Here is an 18,296-nt window from a genome sequence, read left to right on the forward strand (position 1 = left end):
GAGGAAGGTGGAGTTTGAGGGGCCTCTGGGATGTCCACAGGTTCAGTCACTGGTTGGGTTGGTAGGTGTAACACTATGAAGGGAGATCTGAGCCCGTAAGGTCGTGCGTCACCAGCACAGAGCCCAGTGATCAGTTGGAATGCTCTGGCTGTGGGTAACAGAAAACCGAACTCAAAGTGACTAAAAACATTTATGATCCCTATAAAGAAGGCTGCATGTTAGATAACTCCAGCACTAGTTAATTCACTGGATTAACAGTGTCACTCAGTATCCATGGTCCTCCTGTTTTTCTGCTTTACCCTTCCATGTTTCTTGACTATGTCGCAGAATAGACCCCTCATGGTTGTAGAGTATGAGTCCTGATGTCTAAACATGACTTCTCAAATTTACTTGGCCATGCTAGTGTCCTAGGCCACACTCAAGGAGGATGGGACTCCCTGCATAAAATCTCACCTTCCAGCCTTCACCCGCTTCAGGCTGCTTGTTGATGGAGAGTGAGGTGGCTGTGGAAAAGGTAACTCAAGGCATGCAGGGGAAGGTAACTCAAGCCTTGGAAAGGAGAGGATGTGGACAGAAAGGAGAACTGAAGACAAAGCGTGAAGGAAAGTCAGTATTACAGTCAGGAGGCCTACAACTCCCAGTCTCCTAAATGGTGGAGTTTACTGTTTGCAAAAAGCAGACTTTGAATGGGCTGGGATGAATCCAGCGGTGGGAAAGGATTGGTCAAGAGCAGTGTGTACCACAGGCAGTAAGTAGTTTGCTGGTGGTAGCCTGATCTTCCTCTCTGCTTTGTTCAATCTGTCCCTTAACAGGGAGTTTCTCAGCTGTGGAGTTGGAATCTCGAAAAAGAATGATCCTTTGTTTTACTGAGAAAGTGTGTTACTTCTAGTTGAATCAGTCCCACAAGGCTATCATGTACCCTGAGAACTACCCAGAGTGAAAAAATCTCTGCCCATTTTGAAGAATCAGGGATTATTAGACTTTGGTGAAATTTCTAACTTTGTAGACTTCCTATGTGGAAAGAGGAAATACAATCCTTTAAATTAAATTAAAAAAAAAAATTAAAAGGGGAGGAGGTGGCAAAGGAGGTTAACTGGAGGTTAGGATGGAAAGACTAGAGAGGTCAGTGTAGGACAGGGGTTGTAGTCATGGACACCAGAAGTGCCTGTCACCCAGTAGGAGTTTAGCACATGCTTGGATGGGGATGTGGGGGGGTGGGGTGGAAGATGCCCTAACACAGAGAGAGCAGCAGAACGGGGGTTAGTTAGAAGAGCCAGAGGAGCTACTGCTTCCTTTAGGAAGAGGGGCATTGCTTTGGGGTGCAGGGACAGTCAGAAGCTTGCACAGCATTGAATTATGATGGGTGATGACGGGAACTCATTCAAAATTTAGTGATGCTGAGGAAGAGGGGGAAGGCTTCCGTGGCAGGGGGTACTGAGAGGAGGGGTTTTATTTTTACTTTTGGGTTGGTGGGTACTTGGTTTTGTATGTAGGCAGGGAAAGAGAGCACACAGGAGCCTGTCAGGTTGCAGAGGAGGTAGGAGGGGATTTAAGGTGGGGGACACTGCCTGGAGGCAGGAGCCCAGGCAGTAGGGAGGGCCTATGTCTGTGAACTGAAGGGGAGACCACCTGTGCTGGATGGAGGGTGGCAGCTGATAGGGCAGCTGCACAGCTGCAATGGGGCCAGATGTTTCTGGATGACCAGGACTGAGATAATGGCAGCATCTCCTTGCCTGGTGACATGGTTTTTTCCTGAACTTTTAGGAGAGGACAGACTCACAATTACATCAGAGCTGGTAAGGATTCTGAATTTCACAGCTTTGTAGATAAGCTAAAGGGAGAAACCAAGGAGTGCAGAAACCATAGTAAACAATGGATCTAAAAAGGGCCTGGCCCAATCCCTTGACCTTCAGGCCTGGTGAGATGACTCTCTAGGAACAAAGGCTTCCTGTCTCCTAGTTGACAAAGTTGGTTTTTCTCAGCTCTAGCATTCCAAAGCCAGGAGTTTCTAGTACAGGGGTCACAGATATCTGTAGGGGACAGGGAGCTCAAATAAATCAGTAGGATCAGATGGAGCGTTACGAATTGGTTGGGGAACAATGTAATTTGCATGTTAAACAGGTTGGAATAGTTTTCACTTCACAAAGAAATTTTTTCACCTCTAGTTTTCTTGAAACGTGCATCCCTTTCATTCTTTTTATTTTTAATTTTTATTCCTTTATGTTTGATAAAGACCTGGATAGAGGCACAGTCTATCTGTTTTGACAAATCCAGAGCCCCCATACTCCAGGACACCTTACCCTTGACCTCGGTGTCTGGGAGCAGCAGAGCAGGCCGGGGGCTGCCCGGGAGTCCCTGCCAAGGTCTCCCAATTCATGAGAATCTCCCAACTTTGAAATTGGTGACTCATCTCTATTTCTACAAATACATTGTTCATACTCAACAAAGCGTGCCTGCAGGCTAGACCCATCCTAGCCCCCAATTTTCCCAGGTGCTGAGGACCAGAGAGAAAAAGAGACTCTCTTGAGGCTACTACTAGTTCTGTTCACTGAATAGATTAAGAAAATTTCACAGCTTTATCATTGTTTTGTGTTTAGTTTAAAGTCATTTAAGAAACTAGTCTTACTCATTGATTTTATAGTGAGTGAGAAGTAACTTGTGGAAGCTTCTCTCAAGAAATGTCCCAGATATGCCAATATGTGTGTGTGGATTGAGTTTCTTATTCTGTCCCCACCAGCACTGGCCCGTGTTTATGGAGGTTAAAGACCTGTTGACTTTGGTGCCACCCCTAGTGGGCCTGAAGGGGAACCTGGAGATGACACTGGCGTCACGACTCTCCACAGCTGTAAGTGGACACCTGGGTATCTGGGTCACCTACCTCCTGGGGAGGGACACATCTGCACCACTAGGTCTTCCTGAAGTAGCTTATAAGTGGGTGGATTGGACTCTCCGAAAAGATGAGTATTTTTGGGTTTTGTTCTGTCATGAAGCTCTACCTGGTTACTCCGGCCTGTCCTCCTGTTTTTCCATGGTTAGGCTCTAGTAGTGGCGAGTCCAGGCCCAGCCCCCATGTGTCCTGAGTTTCTCCTTTAACGCAGTGTCAGGTAGGGCTCTGTGCTCCTGTGCCCAAGTCTATGTACTGCCCCTGCTCAGCTACCTGAACCCTGAGCCCAGCTCCACACATTCACACTGAAGCCATAGTGAGCACCACAGGCTTGATGGAAGGTTTCATAGAGGAGACAGAGGATTGCATGCTGTTAATAATCTTTGTGAGGGGCTTTTGTTCTCTAGAAGGGCTCCTTGAATACCGGAGGGGTTTTACTCTGGGCTCTAACCAACAAGCTTCCTAGTTTTGTCACTCTGTTTCCCTCACAGCTATCCAAGAATTGAAATTGTTTTCCTCTCTCTGATGCCCATTTGTAGATGAAAAAGGACGGTGGTAAGAGGAAGTGTGGTGTGTTCAAGAAACTGAGAAAAGAGCTACAAACTTAGCTGGAGTGCAGAGGGCAAGGGGATGGGGCTGCCTGGCAACAGGAGGCCAGAGAGATTAGGGGAGGGATGGTCGGCTGAACAGCAGCCCCCAAAGATGTCCATGTCCAAATCTGTGGAACCTGTGAATGTTACCTTATATGGGAAAAGTTTTTGCAGGTTTGATTAAGTTAAGGGCCTTGCCATGAGAGAACATCCTGGATAACCCTACTGTTACAAGTGTCCTTATATAGAAGAGGCAGAGGGAAGTTTCAGATGGAAAAGAAGGCCTACGAGAGAAGCTGAGTCCCAGAGAGAAGTTTTCCTGCCACTGGTTTTGAAGATGGAAGAAGAGCCACGAGCCAAGAAATGTGGCTCTCTACCTGCTGCAAAAGGGAAAGGAACAGATTCTCCCCTAGAGCTTCTGGAGGGAGCCAGGTCCTGCTGACACCTTGATTTTAGCCTCATTAGACTCATTTCAGAGCCCTGGCCTCCAGAACTGTAAGATAATACATTTCTGTTATTTTAAGCTACTAAATTTGCAATAATTTGTTACAGCAGTAATAGCAAACTGACACCTGGGGCCAGATCATGTAGAGCCCTGTAGGACATTGAAATGTTTTAAGCAGCAGGTAACATGATGCAGAAACATACACACACTACACACACACACACACACACACACACACACACACACACACGCCCATGTATACACATACACGCACGCATGATTATATTGGTCATTTGGGAAGGAAAAAATGTTGATGGTTATCTCTGCCATGCTGGCATTTCAGGTGTTACGTTTTTATTTCATAATGCTTAACTGCATTTTAAACACTTCTCTATAATGATCGTATTTTAGAGTTATAATCCTTTTAAAATACATAAAACATGGAAGGAAAAAAGAATGGCTAGTGTAATTCTTTACAGTGGTCTATCCAAGGAGAACAGCCCCATTATAATCACAGTAGAACCTTTAAAGGCCTTCAACACCCATTCTTAACTTTGTAATCATCATACTAAGATAGAAATTAATACAATAAAAACACAAATTTACATGCACAGGTCATTGGCTTTTGACAAATCTATCTGTCTGTCTGTCTGTCTATCCATCCGTCCATCTATCCATCCAGCCATCTATCCATCCATCCACCCACCCACAAAACTACTACCCCAATTGAGATATACATGTACAGGTTTGGAAATACAAATACAAAGCTCCTGACTGGGAAAAGTCAATGTTGTAAAGTTATCAGTTCTCCTTGTATTAGTTTATAAAATTAATGCAATTACTATCAATATGCCAAAAGAATTTAGGGAAACATTTGACAATATTAAAGTTTATCTGGAAGAATGAGTGAAAATACCAAGAAAATTTTGGTAGAAAAAAAGAAAGAATGTTAAAATTGAAGTTCCAGATTTTAAAATTTTATCTAAAGCTATAGTAGTTAAAATATTTTGCAACCTGTCTCAATTGTTATTATCATAGAACAAAATCTAGAAATAAGCTCAGATATATACAAATATACGAAGTGTGATCAAAAAAATACAGTGAATATTTAAATTTTTTACAGTAAATTTTATTTTTACAGTAAAATTACAGTAAAATTTATTACAGTAAAAGATAAATTGCCATTAATCCCCCTCAAAATGATCCCCCTCACTTCAAACACACTGTCCCATCGTTCTTGTCACTTTCTGAAGCAGTTCTGGAAGTCCTCTTTCGTGAATGTCTTTAGTTGTGCTGTCGTGGCTGCCTCGGCATCCTGAATCAATTCAAAACATTTAATTTTCATGTCAGTTTGACTTTCGGGAAGAGCCAGAAGTCGCATGGTGCCAGATCTGGTGAATAAGGTGGATGAGGACACATTGTAATGTTTTTATTTGACAGAAATTGCCATACCAGAGCTATATGTGACAGGGAGCATTGTCATGATGCAGGATGAAACCGTTTGCCTATTTCATGTTAATGTATTGTTCGTGATCCATGATTTATGGCACACTTTCTCTCAACCATAGCTCACACCCAACTGACTGAACCAAACAAGTTGAAACGTATCACACATCGTTATCACATGTGATGCTTCCCGTATTGAAGATGCCTGCCTTTCCCTTGGATGGCACTGTGCAGCAGCATTCACTGTATTTTTTGATCACACCTCGTAATCTATTATATGATAATACTGACTGGCATTTTAAATCAGTGAAAAAGTATGAATTATTAATAAAGGTTTCTGAGATAATTGGTTCATTCTTTAGAAGTAATTTTTCTTTAATTTATGTCATGCATAAATATATATTTTGAAAGATTGAATAATTGAAAGTAAAGCAATGTACCAGAAAAACACACCAGTAGTTTTAGATTCTGGTGATAAGAAATACTTTTTAAGGGCGGCTGGTTGGCTCAGTTGGTTAGAGCGCAGTGCTCATAACACCAACGTCGCCAGTTCGATTCCCACATGGGCCAGTGAGCTCTAGTTGTGCCCTCCACAACTAGATTGAAAACAACTTGACTTGGGGCTGATGGGTGCTGGAAAAACAACTGTTCCCCAATATTCCCCAATAAAAATTAAAAAAAGAAATACTTTTTAAGTAGCAGAACAAATGTAAAATCTGTAAAGGAAAGATGATAGCCTTGTCTCAATTAAATTGGAAGCTATATAACAATTTGTTTTAGTTTCCTAGGGCTGCCTATAACAAAGCACTACAAACAAAATGGCTTAAACAACAGAAATGTATTGTCTCAAAGTTATGAAGGTTATAAATACAAGATCATGGTTTTGGTAGGGTTGGTTCTTTCGAAGGCTGGGAGGGAGAATCTGTTCCATGCCTCCCTCCTAGCTTTTGATGGTTTACTGGCTGTCTTTGGTGTTCCTTAGCTTGTAGACACATCACCCCCATCTCTGTCTTTATTTTCACATGGCGTTCTGCCTCTTTTCCTGTCTGTTTCCAAATTTCCCCTTTAAGTAAGGACAGCGGTCATGTTGGAGTTTGGCATCCACCGTACTCCAGTATGACCTAATCTTAACATCTGCAACAATCCTATTGTCAAAAAAAAGTCACATACCAAGGTAGTAGGGTTAGGATTTAAAATTCTTATTTGGAGGGGTGGGGAAAGACACAGTTTTACTCATAACAATTTCCTTGCATAAATTTAAAAGGAATAACCAAAAGGGAAAGAGTTAATATAAAATAACAAAGAATTTGTATTCTCAAGTATCTATGTAGCTCTTTCATATCAATGCAAAGATAAACCCTTCAATATCTAAATAAAAGACATGAATCATAAATTAATGTTCATAAGTAAATGAGAATATAAATCAACATAGAAAAAATTCTCAACCATACTATTCATCAGTGGCTATTCATTAACCAATTAATTTTATTGCATATCAGGTGTCTCTGACAACTGAGTACATCCACAGTTGTCAATAGTGTGGGACATCGGAATTCTTAGGCACTAATGTTGGCAAGCGTAATTTGGTTTTCAGAAAGGCAGTTTGTAAAACTGTAAATGTGTGTAAACCCTTTAACCCAGAAATTCTGTTTCTGGTAGTTCTCCTAAAGAAACACAGATGCACCCAGAAATCTCAGTACAAGAATGTTCTCCCATAGCTTTTTTTCCCTACTTTTTATTTTGAAATAACTATAGATTCACAGGAGGTTGCAACAATAGTACAGAAAGGACCTTTGCACTCTTCTCCCAGTCCCCCCCCATGTTTACATGTAAGGTTAACTATAGTACATTATTGAATCCAGGAAATTAACATTGGCACAATGTATGTGTAGAGTTCTGTGTCATTTTATCATGAGTAGAATTTATGTAACCATCACCACAATCAAGATACAGAGCCGTTCCTCACCACAAAGATCCTTCAGACTATCTCTTGACAGTCACAACCACCCCCTCCCTTTTCCCACCATCTCTAAATCTCTGGCAACCACCGATCTGTTTTCCACCTTTATATTTTTGTCATCTTGAGAATGTTACATAAACAAAATCTTATAATATGTGACCTTTTGAGATTGGTTTATTTTCACTCAGCATAATGTCCTTGAGAACCATCCAAGTTATTTGTTGTATATATCTATATAATTTATTGCTTTTATGGCTGAGTAGTATTCCATGGTATAGATACACCGCTGTTTGTTAAACCATTCGCCTATTGGAGGACATTTTGGTTGTTTACAGTTTTGACTATTACAAATAAAGCTGCTATGAACATTTGTATACAGGTTTTTTGTGTAGAACAAGTTTTCATTTCTCTCTCTGGTTTGTCTAGGAATGAAATTGCTAGGTAGGATGATAGTGTTTGTTTAGTTTTTAAAGAAACTGTCAAAAAATTTTATAAATTCTCACCGGCAGTTTTTGAGATATGAGGTCTAACAATTAAGTTCATGAACTTGCCACTGTGCGCTTACATTGGCAGCACTGTACAAACAGCTCAGTGAGGTTTCATAACCTCGGTTTATCAGTGTCTCACAGCTGTGTTTGTGTCGACTTGTGGCAGTGTCTTGCTGAGTGGAGTTCATTGTTGTTGTTAAGTTTTTTTGTGTGCTGTTGCAAGAATGTCAGAGCTTGAATTAGAGCAGTGAGCAAACATTACATTTCTTGTTAAACTTCACAAGAGTGGAAGTGCAATCAGGGACATGTTAGTTCCAAGTTTATGGGGATAATGCCATGAAGAAAACAGCAGTGTACAAATGGATTAAACGTTTTTCTGATGGGAGAGAACGCGTCACTGATGAAGAGAGATCAGGGTGGCCAGTAACGAGCAGAACTGATAAAAACATTGCAAAACTTTGTTGAATTGCGCGTCAAAATCATCGGCTGACTGTGAGAAGCATAGCGGACCAAGTAAAAATCCATAGAGACACAGGAAAATCTTAACTGAAAATCTTGACATGAGAAAGGTGTGTGCAAAAATGGCCCAAAGGAGCTCACTGATGAACAAAATTTTGCAAAGGGGAGTCGACGTTTGCCAAGACCTTTTGGAGAGGCAAGACGATGTTTTGGGCCATGTTATCACTGGTGATGAAACATGGGTGTACCAATACGACCCTAAAACAACAAAGTGAACAATGGAAGTCAGCCAATTTTCCATGACCAAAAAAGTTCTGTCAGTCCAAATCAAGAGTCAAAATGATGTTGCTAATGCTTTTTGATATCAGAGGGATTATTCATTATGAATTTGTACCAGCTGAATAAATAGCTAACCAAGTTTACTATTTGGAAGTGCTAAAAAGGCTGCATGGAAATTTAGACGAAAAGGACCAGAACTTTTCATCAACAATTCATGGCTCTTGCATCACGACAATGCACCAGTTCACACAGCACTGTCTGTGACGGAGTTTTTAGGAAGTAAATAAATAACTGTATTGGAACACCCTCCCTACTCACCTGATCTGGCTCCCAATGGCTTCTTTTTTTACCCAAAGATAAAGGAAATATTGAAAGGAAGACATTTGGATGACATTCAGGATATCAAGACATCAAGGATAATAAGATGACAGGTCTGATGGCCGTTCCAGAAAAAGATTTCCAAAATTGCTTTGAAGGGTGGAGTAGGTGCTGGCATCTGTGCATAGCTTCCTAAGGGGAGTACTTCGAAGATGACCATAGTGATATTCAGCAGTGAGGTATGTAGCACTTTTTCTAGGATGAGTTTGCTAACATAATTGTCAGACCTTGTATCCAGTTTGTCTGCATCTTCGCTAATATTGGTATTGTCCAATTTTTATTGTAGCTTATTTAACAAGTGTGTAGTGTTATCTCATCTTGGTATTATTTGCATTTCTCTAATAACTAATGATGTTCAGCATTCTTTTCATGTGATTGTTTGCCATTCACATATCCCCTTCAGTGACGTGTCCATTTGCATCATTTACCATTTTCTAAATGCATTACTATTTTTACTCTTGAGTTTTGAGAATCCCTTATAAATTTCTATATATCAATCTTCTCAGATATGTTGGTTGTAAAAATTTTCTCCCATTCTATGCTTGGCTTTTTACACCCCCCCCCAACAGGGACTTTTATAATATTTTATATTAATTACAGTAAAATATAAAATTTACCATCTAACCATTTTTTAATTGTACAATTCAGTGGCATTATGTATATTCACATTGTTGTGCAGCCATCATCACCATCCGTCCTAGAACTTTTTCATCTTCCCAAACTGAAACTGTACTCACTGAACATACAATTTCATTACTTCCCTTTCCCCTCGGCAACCACTGCTCTGCTTTCTAGGAGTTTGACTGTTCTAGGTACCTCATATAGATAGAATCATACAGTATTTGTTCTTTTGTAATTGGCTTATTGCACTGAGCATAATGTCCTCTGCTCTATGTTGTAGTTTGTGTCAGAATATCCTTCCATTTTTAGGCTGACATATCCCATTGTATGTACAGTTATACATGGCCTAAAGATGGGGATATGTTCTGAGAAATTCATTGTTAGTCAGTATCTTCATGGTACCAACATTGTAGAGTGTACTTTCACAAGCCTAGATGGTATAGCATACTACTGTCGATACTATAAGAAACTTCCAAACGTGTAGAGGAGCTTTAAGAGTTTATTTAAGCCAAACTGACAATTACCAGGAAGCAAAATTTCAAGGGATTGAGAAAAGGCTCCTGAGAATGGCAATTTTGCAGTTTATTTTATACATTAGAATAAAAGGAAGAAACACAAGGAGGGTTATGTGAAATCCATTGGTAGTAGATTAAGGGGATGGGCGAAAGTAAAGGGCATTGGATAAAAAGTGAAATGGAGAGACACATACCACTTTTACATTGGTGGGTATAGGATTATTAGTAACATTTACAGCACACAGAGAAGGTGTGTGGGCAACAAGGTAATAATGAGGGTTTCTGTGGTCTAGTGCTCTGGTGCCAGCGGTTGTGCCTTGAGGGGCCTGCAAAAGAAGATTACTCTGCCATTTCAAAGTATGTTATTTTAAATGCCAAAAGACAATAGACAGGCTCACTTAAGGTAAAGATTGATCTTTGTCAAGGAAGCTACAGGCCTAGGACGCGACTACCTGCTGTGACCCGCTTTTAGTTAGGAATTTTATGTTCAAACCATCCTATGTGGTTACTTTTGGTCCCTGAGTTTGTAAGGCCTACCATGCAGGCCTCCCCTGAGCTTGTCAGGTTTAGTTCCCCTTTTCATCCACACTACACACCTAAGCCATGTGGTATAGCCTATTGCTCTGTAGGGGAGGAAAAAATAATTTTCCCTCTTCCATTCTGGGTTCTTGGCTGAGACATCCCTATAATAAAAGGCAGATAAACAGGAGAAAAACAAACAAAAGTTTAATAACATGTATACCTCCTGTATACTTGGGAGAGACCCAGGAAGACTGAGTAACTTGCCAAAATGGCTGAAGCCACCACCTTAAGTACCATACTCAGCTGAAGACAAAAGAAGATATTGGGGAAGAGTGCAGGAGTCAGTTATGGAAGGTTACTAGGTAAAACACACTAAACAGGGATAACGTTATGCAGATTAAAGTCATTGTCTTCTGCACTGGTAAGAGTTTCTAGGGATAAAGTCATCCCCCTCTTCCCGGTCAGGCAAGAGAGAAACTCTTACAAATGAACATTTCTCTTACAAATGTAAATATCTTTTATAAAGGGTAACTTCTACTTGGTTTTTAGAGCTTCTCCCATTGTCTACTGTTTCTTAAAATTAACCACCCTGAAATAATCCTGACACCAAATAGATTTATTTGGGGATGACAAATTCTGTTCCCCTACAGCTTCTAAGCTACAAACCTGTACAGCATGTTACTGTACCGGATACTGTAGGCAATTGTAACACAATGGTAAGTATTTGTAATGTGTTGTACTACCACATTGCGATGTCCATGACATCACTAGAGCATTCACTCATAGGAATTTTTCAGTTTCGTTATAATCATATAGGACCACTGTCCTATATGCAGTCCACCGTTGACTGAAACATTGTTATGCAGTACATGACTGTACATACTACATTTTGTTTATCCATTCATCCATCAATGGACATTTGGCTGCATCTGCCTTTTGGATATTTCTTCTGTGAACATAGATGTATAAATATCTCTATGAGACCCTGCTTTGAATTCTTTCGGGTATACACCCACAAGTGAAATTGGTAGATCATATGTTAATTCTATTTTTAATTTTTTTGAGGTACCTTTATATAGTGGCTGTACCATTTTACATCCTCATTAACAATATACAAGGGATCCAATTTCTCCACATCCTCCCCAGCACTTATTTCCTCCCCCCCTTTTTTTTTTGACAGTATGTGTGTGAGGTGGTATCTCATTGTGATTTTGATTTACACTTCCCTAATGATTAGTGATGTCAATCATCTTTTCATTTGTTTTTTGCCATATTTATATTTTCTTGGAGAAATATCTATTTAAGTCCTTTACACATTTTTTAATGGAGCTGTTTATTGGTTATTGAGCTGTAGGATTTCTTTATATTCTGGATATTAACCCCTTAGCAGATATGATTTACAAATATTTTCTCCCGTTCCATAGATTGCCTTTTCACTGTTGATTGTGTCCTTTGATGCTCAAAAGTTTTTAGTTTTGATGTAGTACAGGTTATCTATTTTTATTTTTGTTACCTGTGCTTTTAGTGTCGTCCAAGAAATCATAACCAAATCCAATGTCATGAAGCTTTTCTCTATGCTTTCTTCTGAGAGTTTTATAGTTTTAGCTCTAATGTTTGGGTCTTTGATTCATTTTGAGTTAATTTTTATATATGGTGTTATGTAAGGGTCCAACTTCATTCTTTTGCATATGGACATCCAGATTTCTTAACACTGTTCAAATGACTGTTCTTTCCCCATTGAATTGTCTTGGCATGCTTGTCAAAAGTCATTTGGCTGTGTATGCAAGGGTTTATTTCTGGATCTGTGTTCTAGTCCATTGATCTACATACCTGTCTTTATGGCAGTACCACACTGCTTTGGTTATTACAGCTTTGTAATAAGTTTTAAAATCAGGAAGTATGAGCCCTCAAACTATGTTCCTCTTTTTTATGATTGTTTTGGCTTTAGGGTGGTCTCTTGAGATTCCATATGAACTTTAGAATGGATTTTTCTATTTTTGCCATTGGGTTTTTGATAGGGATTGCATTAAATCTGTAAATACCTTTGGGTAATGTTGTTATGTTGACAATTTTAAGTCTTTCAATACATGAACACAGGATGTCTTTCCATTTATTGGTGTCTTTTAAAATTTCTTTCAGTAGCATTTTGAGCATACAAATCTTCCATCTCCTTTGTCAAGTTAATTCCTTAGTGTTTTATTCTTTTCAATGCTATGGTAAATGAAAATGAAATTGAAAAATCTGAAGAGGAAATTAGTTAAACAGTGTTATTGTAGAGATGCACCTGTTTTTCTTGTTTTGATTTTATATCCTGCAACTTTGGTGAATTGCTATATAAGTCAGGTTTTTTTGTGGAATCTTTAGGGTTTTCTACCTATAAGATCATGTCATCTGTGAATAAAGACAATTTTACTTCTTCTTTTCCAATGTTAATACCCTTTATTTCTTTTTCTTGCCTAATTGCCCTGGCTAGGACTTCCAGGATTATGTTGAGTAAAAGTGGTGAAAGCAGACATCCTTGTCTTTCCTGATCTTAGAGGAAAAGTTTCATCCTTTCAGTATGAATATGATGTTCACTGTGAGCCTTTCATACATAGCTTTTATTATATTGGGGTAGTTTCCTTCTATTTTTGGTTTGTTGAATGTTTTTATTATGAAAAGGTGTTGAATTTTATCAAATGCTTTTTCTGCATCAATTGAGATAATCATGTGGTTCATTTTCCTTCATTTTGTTAATGGAGTATATTACGTTGATGAATTTTCATGTGTTGAACCATCCTTGCATTCTAGGAATAAATCTCATTTGGTCATAGTGTATAATAATTTTAATGGGCTATTGAATTGTTTGCTAGGATTTTTGAATCAATATTCATAAGGGATATTAATATGTCTGTAGTTTTCTTCTCTTACAATATCTTTGTCTGGCTTTGGTGTCAGTGCAAAACACTCCACATAGAATGAGTTTGGAAATGTTTCCTCCTTTTCAATTGTTTCAGAAGAGTTTGGTGAGGCTTGATGTTAATTCTCCTTTTCCTTCTATCCTGAAGAGGAACCAGGAATTGGCAGCTTCCTCCTGTCTATGCTACTCTGTGCCAGGGAGAGTGGAGCAAGGGTGAGGAAAAATAACATGAAATTTCTACCATTTTGGTCACCCAGGTTGGCACACAGTAGCCCATGGCAGCACACAGCAGCCTGTGGCAGCACACGGCAACTCATGCCATCCTTCAGCTGCTCGCGGCAGCCCAGCTCCAGGGAGAGCTGTTGCTCACAGTCTTAGCTGTTGAGGGCGCAGCTCACTGGCCCATGTGGGAATTGAACCTGTGGCCTTCGGCGTTAGGAGCACGGCTCTCCAACCGCCTGAGCCACCGGGCTGGCCCTCATTTTTATTTTAATATATATACAGATAGATACAAAAATAAATATGGATATGTTTGCATACATGGTTTAGAGGTGAGTCATTATGTACATACATATATTTCCTAGCTTCATCCACTAAGAGGACCTAAAAGCTGTACCACCCCAGTCGTACCTAGTGCACCTAGTGCCAAGATCTTGGTTTCTGATACCATTCTCCAATAAAAACAACCGGCATCCTTGGGAAAATGGCTCATTCTAGGGCTGGGGCAGGGAAAATATAAAATGAATCTGGAATATCTGATAGTGCCTGAAAGTAAAGAAGAGAGCTAACGAGGAGGTGTGGGCATGTCAGAAGCAGGAACCAACCTGAAAGAGCTCTTAATGCCCACAGCTGGAACAGTTTTAGCAACAACATAAATAGTGTTGTCTTGTGACCTGTAGAATAAAATAACTACCCATGAGTCCATACATACCATATAAATAAATGATTAAGTCAATAAATAAGTGGGGGAGAAGGGACAATTCTATCTTAGAGATTTAATTTAAAAATTAAATTAATAACTATAGAAAGGTGGAAATTTAAAATCACCATTAGCATACCACAGCGATCATTGATGCAGACAAAATCCAGTGATGAATTAGTGGGTGGCACTTTAAGGAGAAATAGGACCTTAACATTGCCTCAAAGTATCTCCTCAAATATTTGTAATTGCCGTGGTAGTTTTAGCACATGTCTTCAAGTCATTGATATGCCGTCCTCTAGGAGCTGAAGCTGGACCTAATGACTCACTTCCAATTACTAGAGTATGGGAAGGAAAAAATAGTTAAGTTTGCAATAGAAAATCCTGGCAGACATCACCTTCCGTAGTGATCAAGGTTAATATCACCTGTGATCAGCCATGTTATCATGCAACCCCGGATACCATGCAAAGAGAAGGGCACTTCACCCCTGCAATCTTCTCCCTCAAAATCCATAATCTCAGCTTAATCATGAATAAAAACCAGACAAACCCAAGTTCAGTGATATTATATGAAATACTTGACCAGTGCTCTTCAAAAGGGTCAAAATCATGAAAGGCAACAAAAGGTGAGAAACTATCATAGATTGGAAGAGACCATGGAGACAGTGATGACTGAATGCAGTGGGCGATTGGATTTATTTCCTGAAACAGAAAAAGGGCTTTAGTAGAAAAACTGTGGAAGTCCAAATACATTCTGTCGTTTAGTCAATAGTGTCGTATCAGTTGATTGTCCGTGATTGTGTATGTAACATGTTAACATCAGGAGGAGCTGGGTGAAGGGTTTACAAGAAACTCTCTGTATTAACTGTGGAACTCTCCTGAAGTCCAAAAATAGTTCAAGATAAAAAGTTAAAAGATTATCTTTCCCTATCCTCCAATTTGGGTAAGAAGAAGGATAGCAAAACTTATGTTCAGTCCTTCATTTTAATCCAGTAAATATTTTTTTGTTATTAGAAAAAAAAACATACAAAGTAATGAAAAGTCATTTTTTACTGTGAATGGACTAAATGTCCTTCTGAAGATATAACTTATTGGGTAAGACAGGATCCTGGCGTTAAAGAGGTGGCACACACAGATAGAAGCTGAGCAGAGTTTAATGAAGAGTTGACCTCATACCTGTTACAATGGCTGTCATCAACAAGACAAATAATAACAAGTGTTGGAGAGGCTGTGGAGAAAAAGGAACCATCATACACTGTTGGTAGGAATATAGCCACTATGAAAAACAATATGGAGGTTCACAAAAAATTAAGAATAAAATTACCATATGACCCATCAGGAGAGTCATCCCTCTCCTGCATATATACCCTAAAAATCTGAAAACATTTATCTGTAAAGACATATGTGCTCCAGTGTTCCTTGCAGCTTTATTTATGGTGGCCAAGACATGGAAACAACCAAAGTGTCCTTCAATAGGTGATTGGATAAAAAAAGATGTGGTATATATACCCAATGGAATACTACTCTGCCATAAGAAAAGATGAAATAGTGCCGTTTGTGACATCATGGATGGATCTTGAGATGATTATGCTAATGATATGGAAATAAAACGTCTTGAGGAAGAAATGCCTTTCTGATTCGTACTCATCGGTCATGAGCCAGCAGCAAGCCCATTATGTGATAAGAGCAGCACCAACTTGGAGTTGGTTGATCCACAGGAAACAGCCAACGGGCACATTGAGTCCCTGGGAGCACACAGTGCAGTGTGGAGCAGACAGGAAGGACGAGCCTGCTGGCTTTGTGTTTTGGACATGTGCAGCAGTGTTCTCCATCTTGTGCCCTTGTTCCTACGAGGATCTTTGAGGTGGGTATTAATCTGTCTGTGGGAAAATTCGACTGAGGCTCTGAGACTGTTCTGTGATATGTCCCAGACATCCATCATACTGAAGACAAAAAGCCTCCCCTTATTTGTACAAAGAAAAGTGATTATATTTTTTCCCTTGGAGTTCAGGAACTTAACTCAGTACAAAGGAGCTAGGAAAATATATTTACTTTGAAACTTTTCTTATCTACGTCTTGAATTTTGCTAGCAAATGCTATGATATTAGGAGCTGTCTACCATTTTTAAAGGAGAAAGTCATATTTCTGATCATTTTCTTATCCTAAGAGAAGAGGGACTTAAATGCACTTCTGAAATGAGATGATTTGCAAAGATGAAGTTGGGGTGGTTCGTGGTCCTTTGAGATGTGACTCACTGGAGAGGGGAGAAGGGAACTGCAGGTGCTGGGTGATGGCCAACAATCTGGCTGAGGCCACAGGCCAACTTCAGAGAGGTGTCCTCTTCCTGTGATCTGTGGATGAACTTGGGAGTCACGTGGCTCTGAAATTGTGGGTGACATGCATGCCTGTGTGCACATGTGTGCGTGTGTGTGTGCGCACACGCTTGCATACTTGGTTTGGGAGAGAAGGTTCATAACACCATCTGATCTCAAAAGAACCTATGTTCTTACCTCTCCATTCCCGAATCACTGCTTTGAAAGCTGGTCAGAATAATTTGTTTTGATGTTAGTGAAATGGTATTTGCTGATTTCTCTATCCTGAGGGGACTGCCTTTTCCAGGAAGGACTGACCTGGCTTTGGGCCCAGCCAGACTTACCCTCTGCCCTTTTCTCTCCATCCTAGGCCAATACTGGACAAATGGATGATCCCCGGGAGCAGCACAGAGTCATCACCAGTAACCTCGCCCTCATTCAGGTGACTCTTCCCTTTGATTGATGGGTCCCCTTTTGCATCTGCAGTCAGACCCACTGCATAGGAAGGATGAAAGCTAAGTGAGCCTTTGTCCCTGTGCTCTGGACTAAGCTTTGGCAATGGGAGCCACCCGTCTCTCCACCCTATCTATGCCCACCAGACCACACTCTTGCAGCAGGTGGAGGCTTCTTGGAAGATTCTCCTATACTCATTTCTCTTTCTCATAGCCTAGGGTGCTGATTGCCTTCACTTCTCACTCTGTCTCCCCAAACAGTACTTGCCAGGGTTGTTGCCCTTCTCCTGTGATTGCCTTGTACTTGTGATCCTACTTATTCTTTCTGGGGTGTCTGCAAATCTTTCCTGCCCGGAAATTCCTCCTTGGCCCCTCCTGCCTCTCTGCCTATTCCTTCTCAGCCTTTGCAAAACTGTGTCCCTTAAATGCTTTAAACTTGTACCTCCTTCTAGCAGACCCTAGTTGGGCTAAGTGCTCATCCTGAGATTCTCAGAGTCAGGAAGCCCAAGGCAAGAGGAGCCTGCAAAGATTGGCTTAGGGGCTCACGGAAAGCTAGGGTTGGATCTAGAAAGAGAGTGGCTCTATCTAGAACCTAGGCTTGTCTGGCTGGGGCAGCCTGTGGCTGCACAAAGAAACTGGACTGTGAGATCAGACAGGCCTGGAGTTAAGGCAATCATTTATCAACTGATAGCCTTGGGCAGAGCACACAGACTTGCTTAGCCTTATCTCCCTGTTCATCAAATTAGGAGGATACCAACTTTACCTCTCACCTGGGTTCCAGAGCCTCTATTTCTATTTCTTTATTGGTTATCTCCACCTGCCTGTCCCAGAAGCATCCCTGAAACAGCATAGCCAGATCTAGCCTTGTCACCTTCCCTCCTCACACCCATCTCTCCTGCAGTCCCCAACTCTGTCTAGTTTGATGTTTGAAAGCTCACTTTGGGAGTCAACCAGCTGGGGACTCTCAGGCAAGTCACTTCACATTACCTGCCATGTGGGTGGTTGTGAGCTGTGGGTCATGGGAGAGGCATGGAGTCTAGCTTGCAAGTGGTAATCAGTCACACTAGATGTGCCCAGTGAATAGTCTTCCCATTTAATCAAGCTGGAAACCGTGTTACCCTCAGCTT

The 18,296-nt window shown here is 40.4% G+C and overlaps 1 protein-coding gene across 6 annotated transcripts in view; it reads left to right on the forward strand.

Annotated features, from left to right (window-relative positions):
• The window catches only part of SLC41A3 (solute carrier family 41 member 3), a 68,270-nt gene that overhangs the window by 30,248 nt on the left and 19,726 nt on the right, over nucleotides 1–18,296 (forward strand). For 4 of the 6 annotated variants that reach the window (XM_033087398.1, XM_033087393.1, XM_033087394.1 and 1 more), the window contains 2 exons: nucleotides 2,738–2,845; nucleotides 17,088–17,159. In XM_033087398.1, the coding sequence (XP_032943289.1) occupies nucleotides 2,738–2,845; nucleotides 17,088–17,159 (180 nt within the window). The remainder of the gene's footprint in view (nucleotides 1–2,737; nucleotides 2,846–17,087; nucleotides 17,160–18,296) is intronic. The other 2 variants (XM_033087396.1, XM_033087397.1) reach the window with 1 other exon arrangement.

The sequence above is a fragment of the Rhinolophus ferrumequinum genome, chromosome 19 (genome assembly GCF_004115265.2).
Source record: "Rhinolophus ferrumequinum isolate MPI-CBG mRhiFer1 chromosome 19, mRhiFer1_v1.p, whole genome shotgun sequence".
NCBI classification, from domain to species: domain Eukaryota; kingdom Metazoa; phylum Chordata; class Mammalia; order Chiroptera; family Rhinolophidae; genus Rhinolophus; species Rhinolophus ferrumequinum.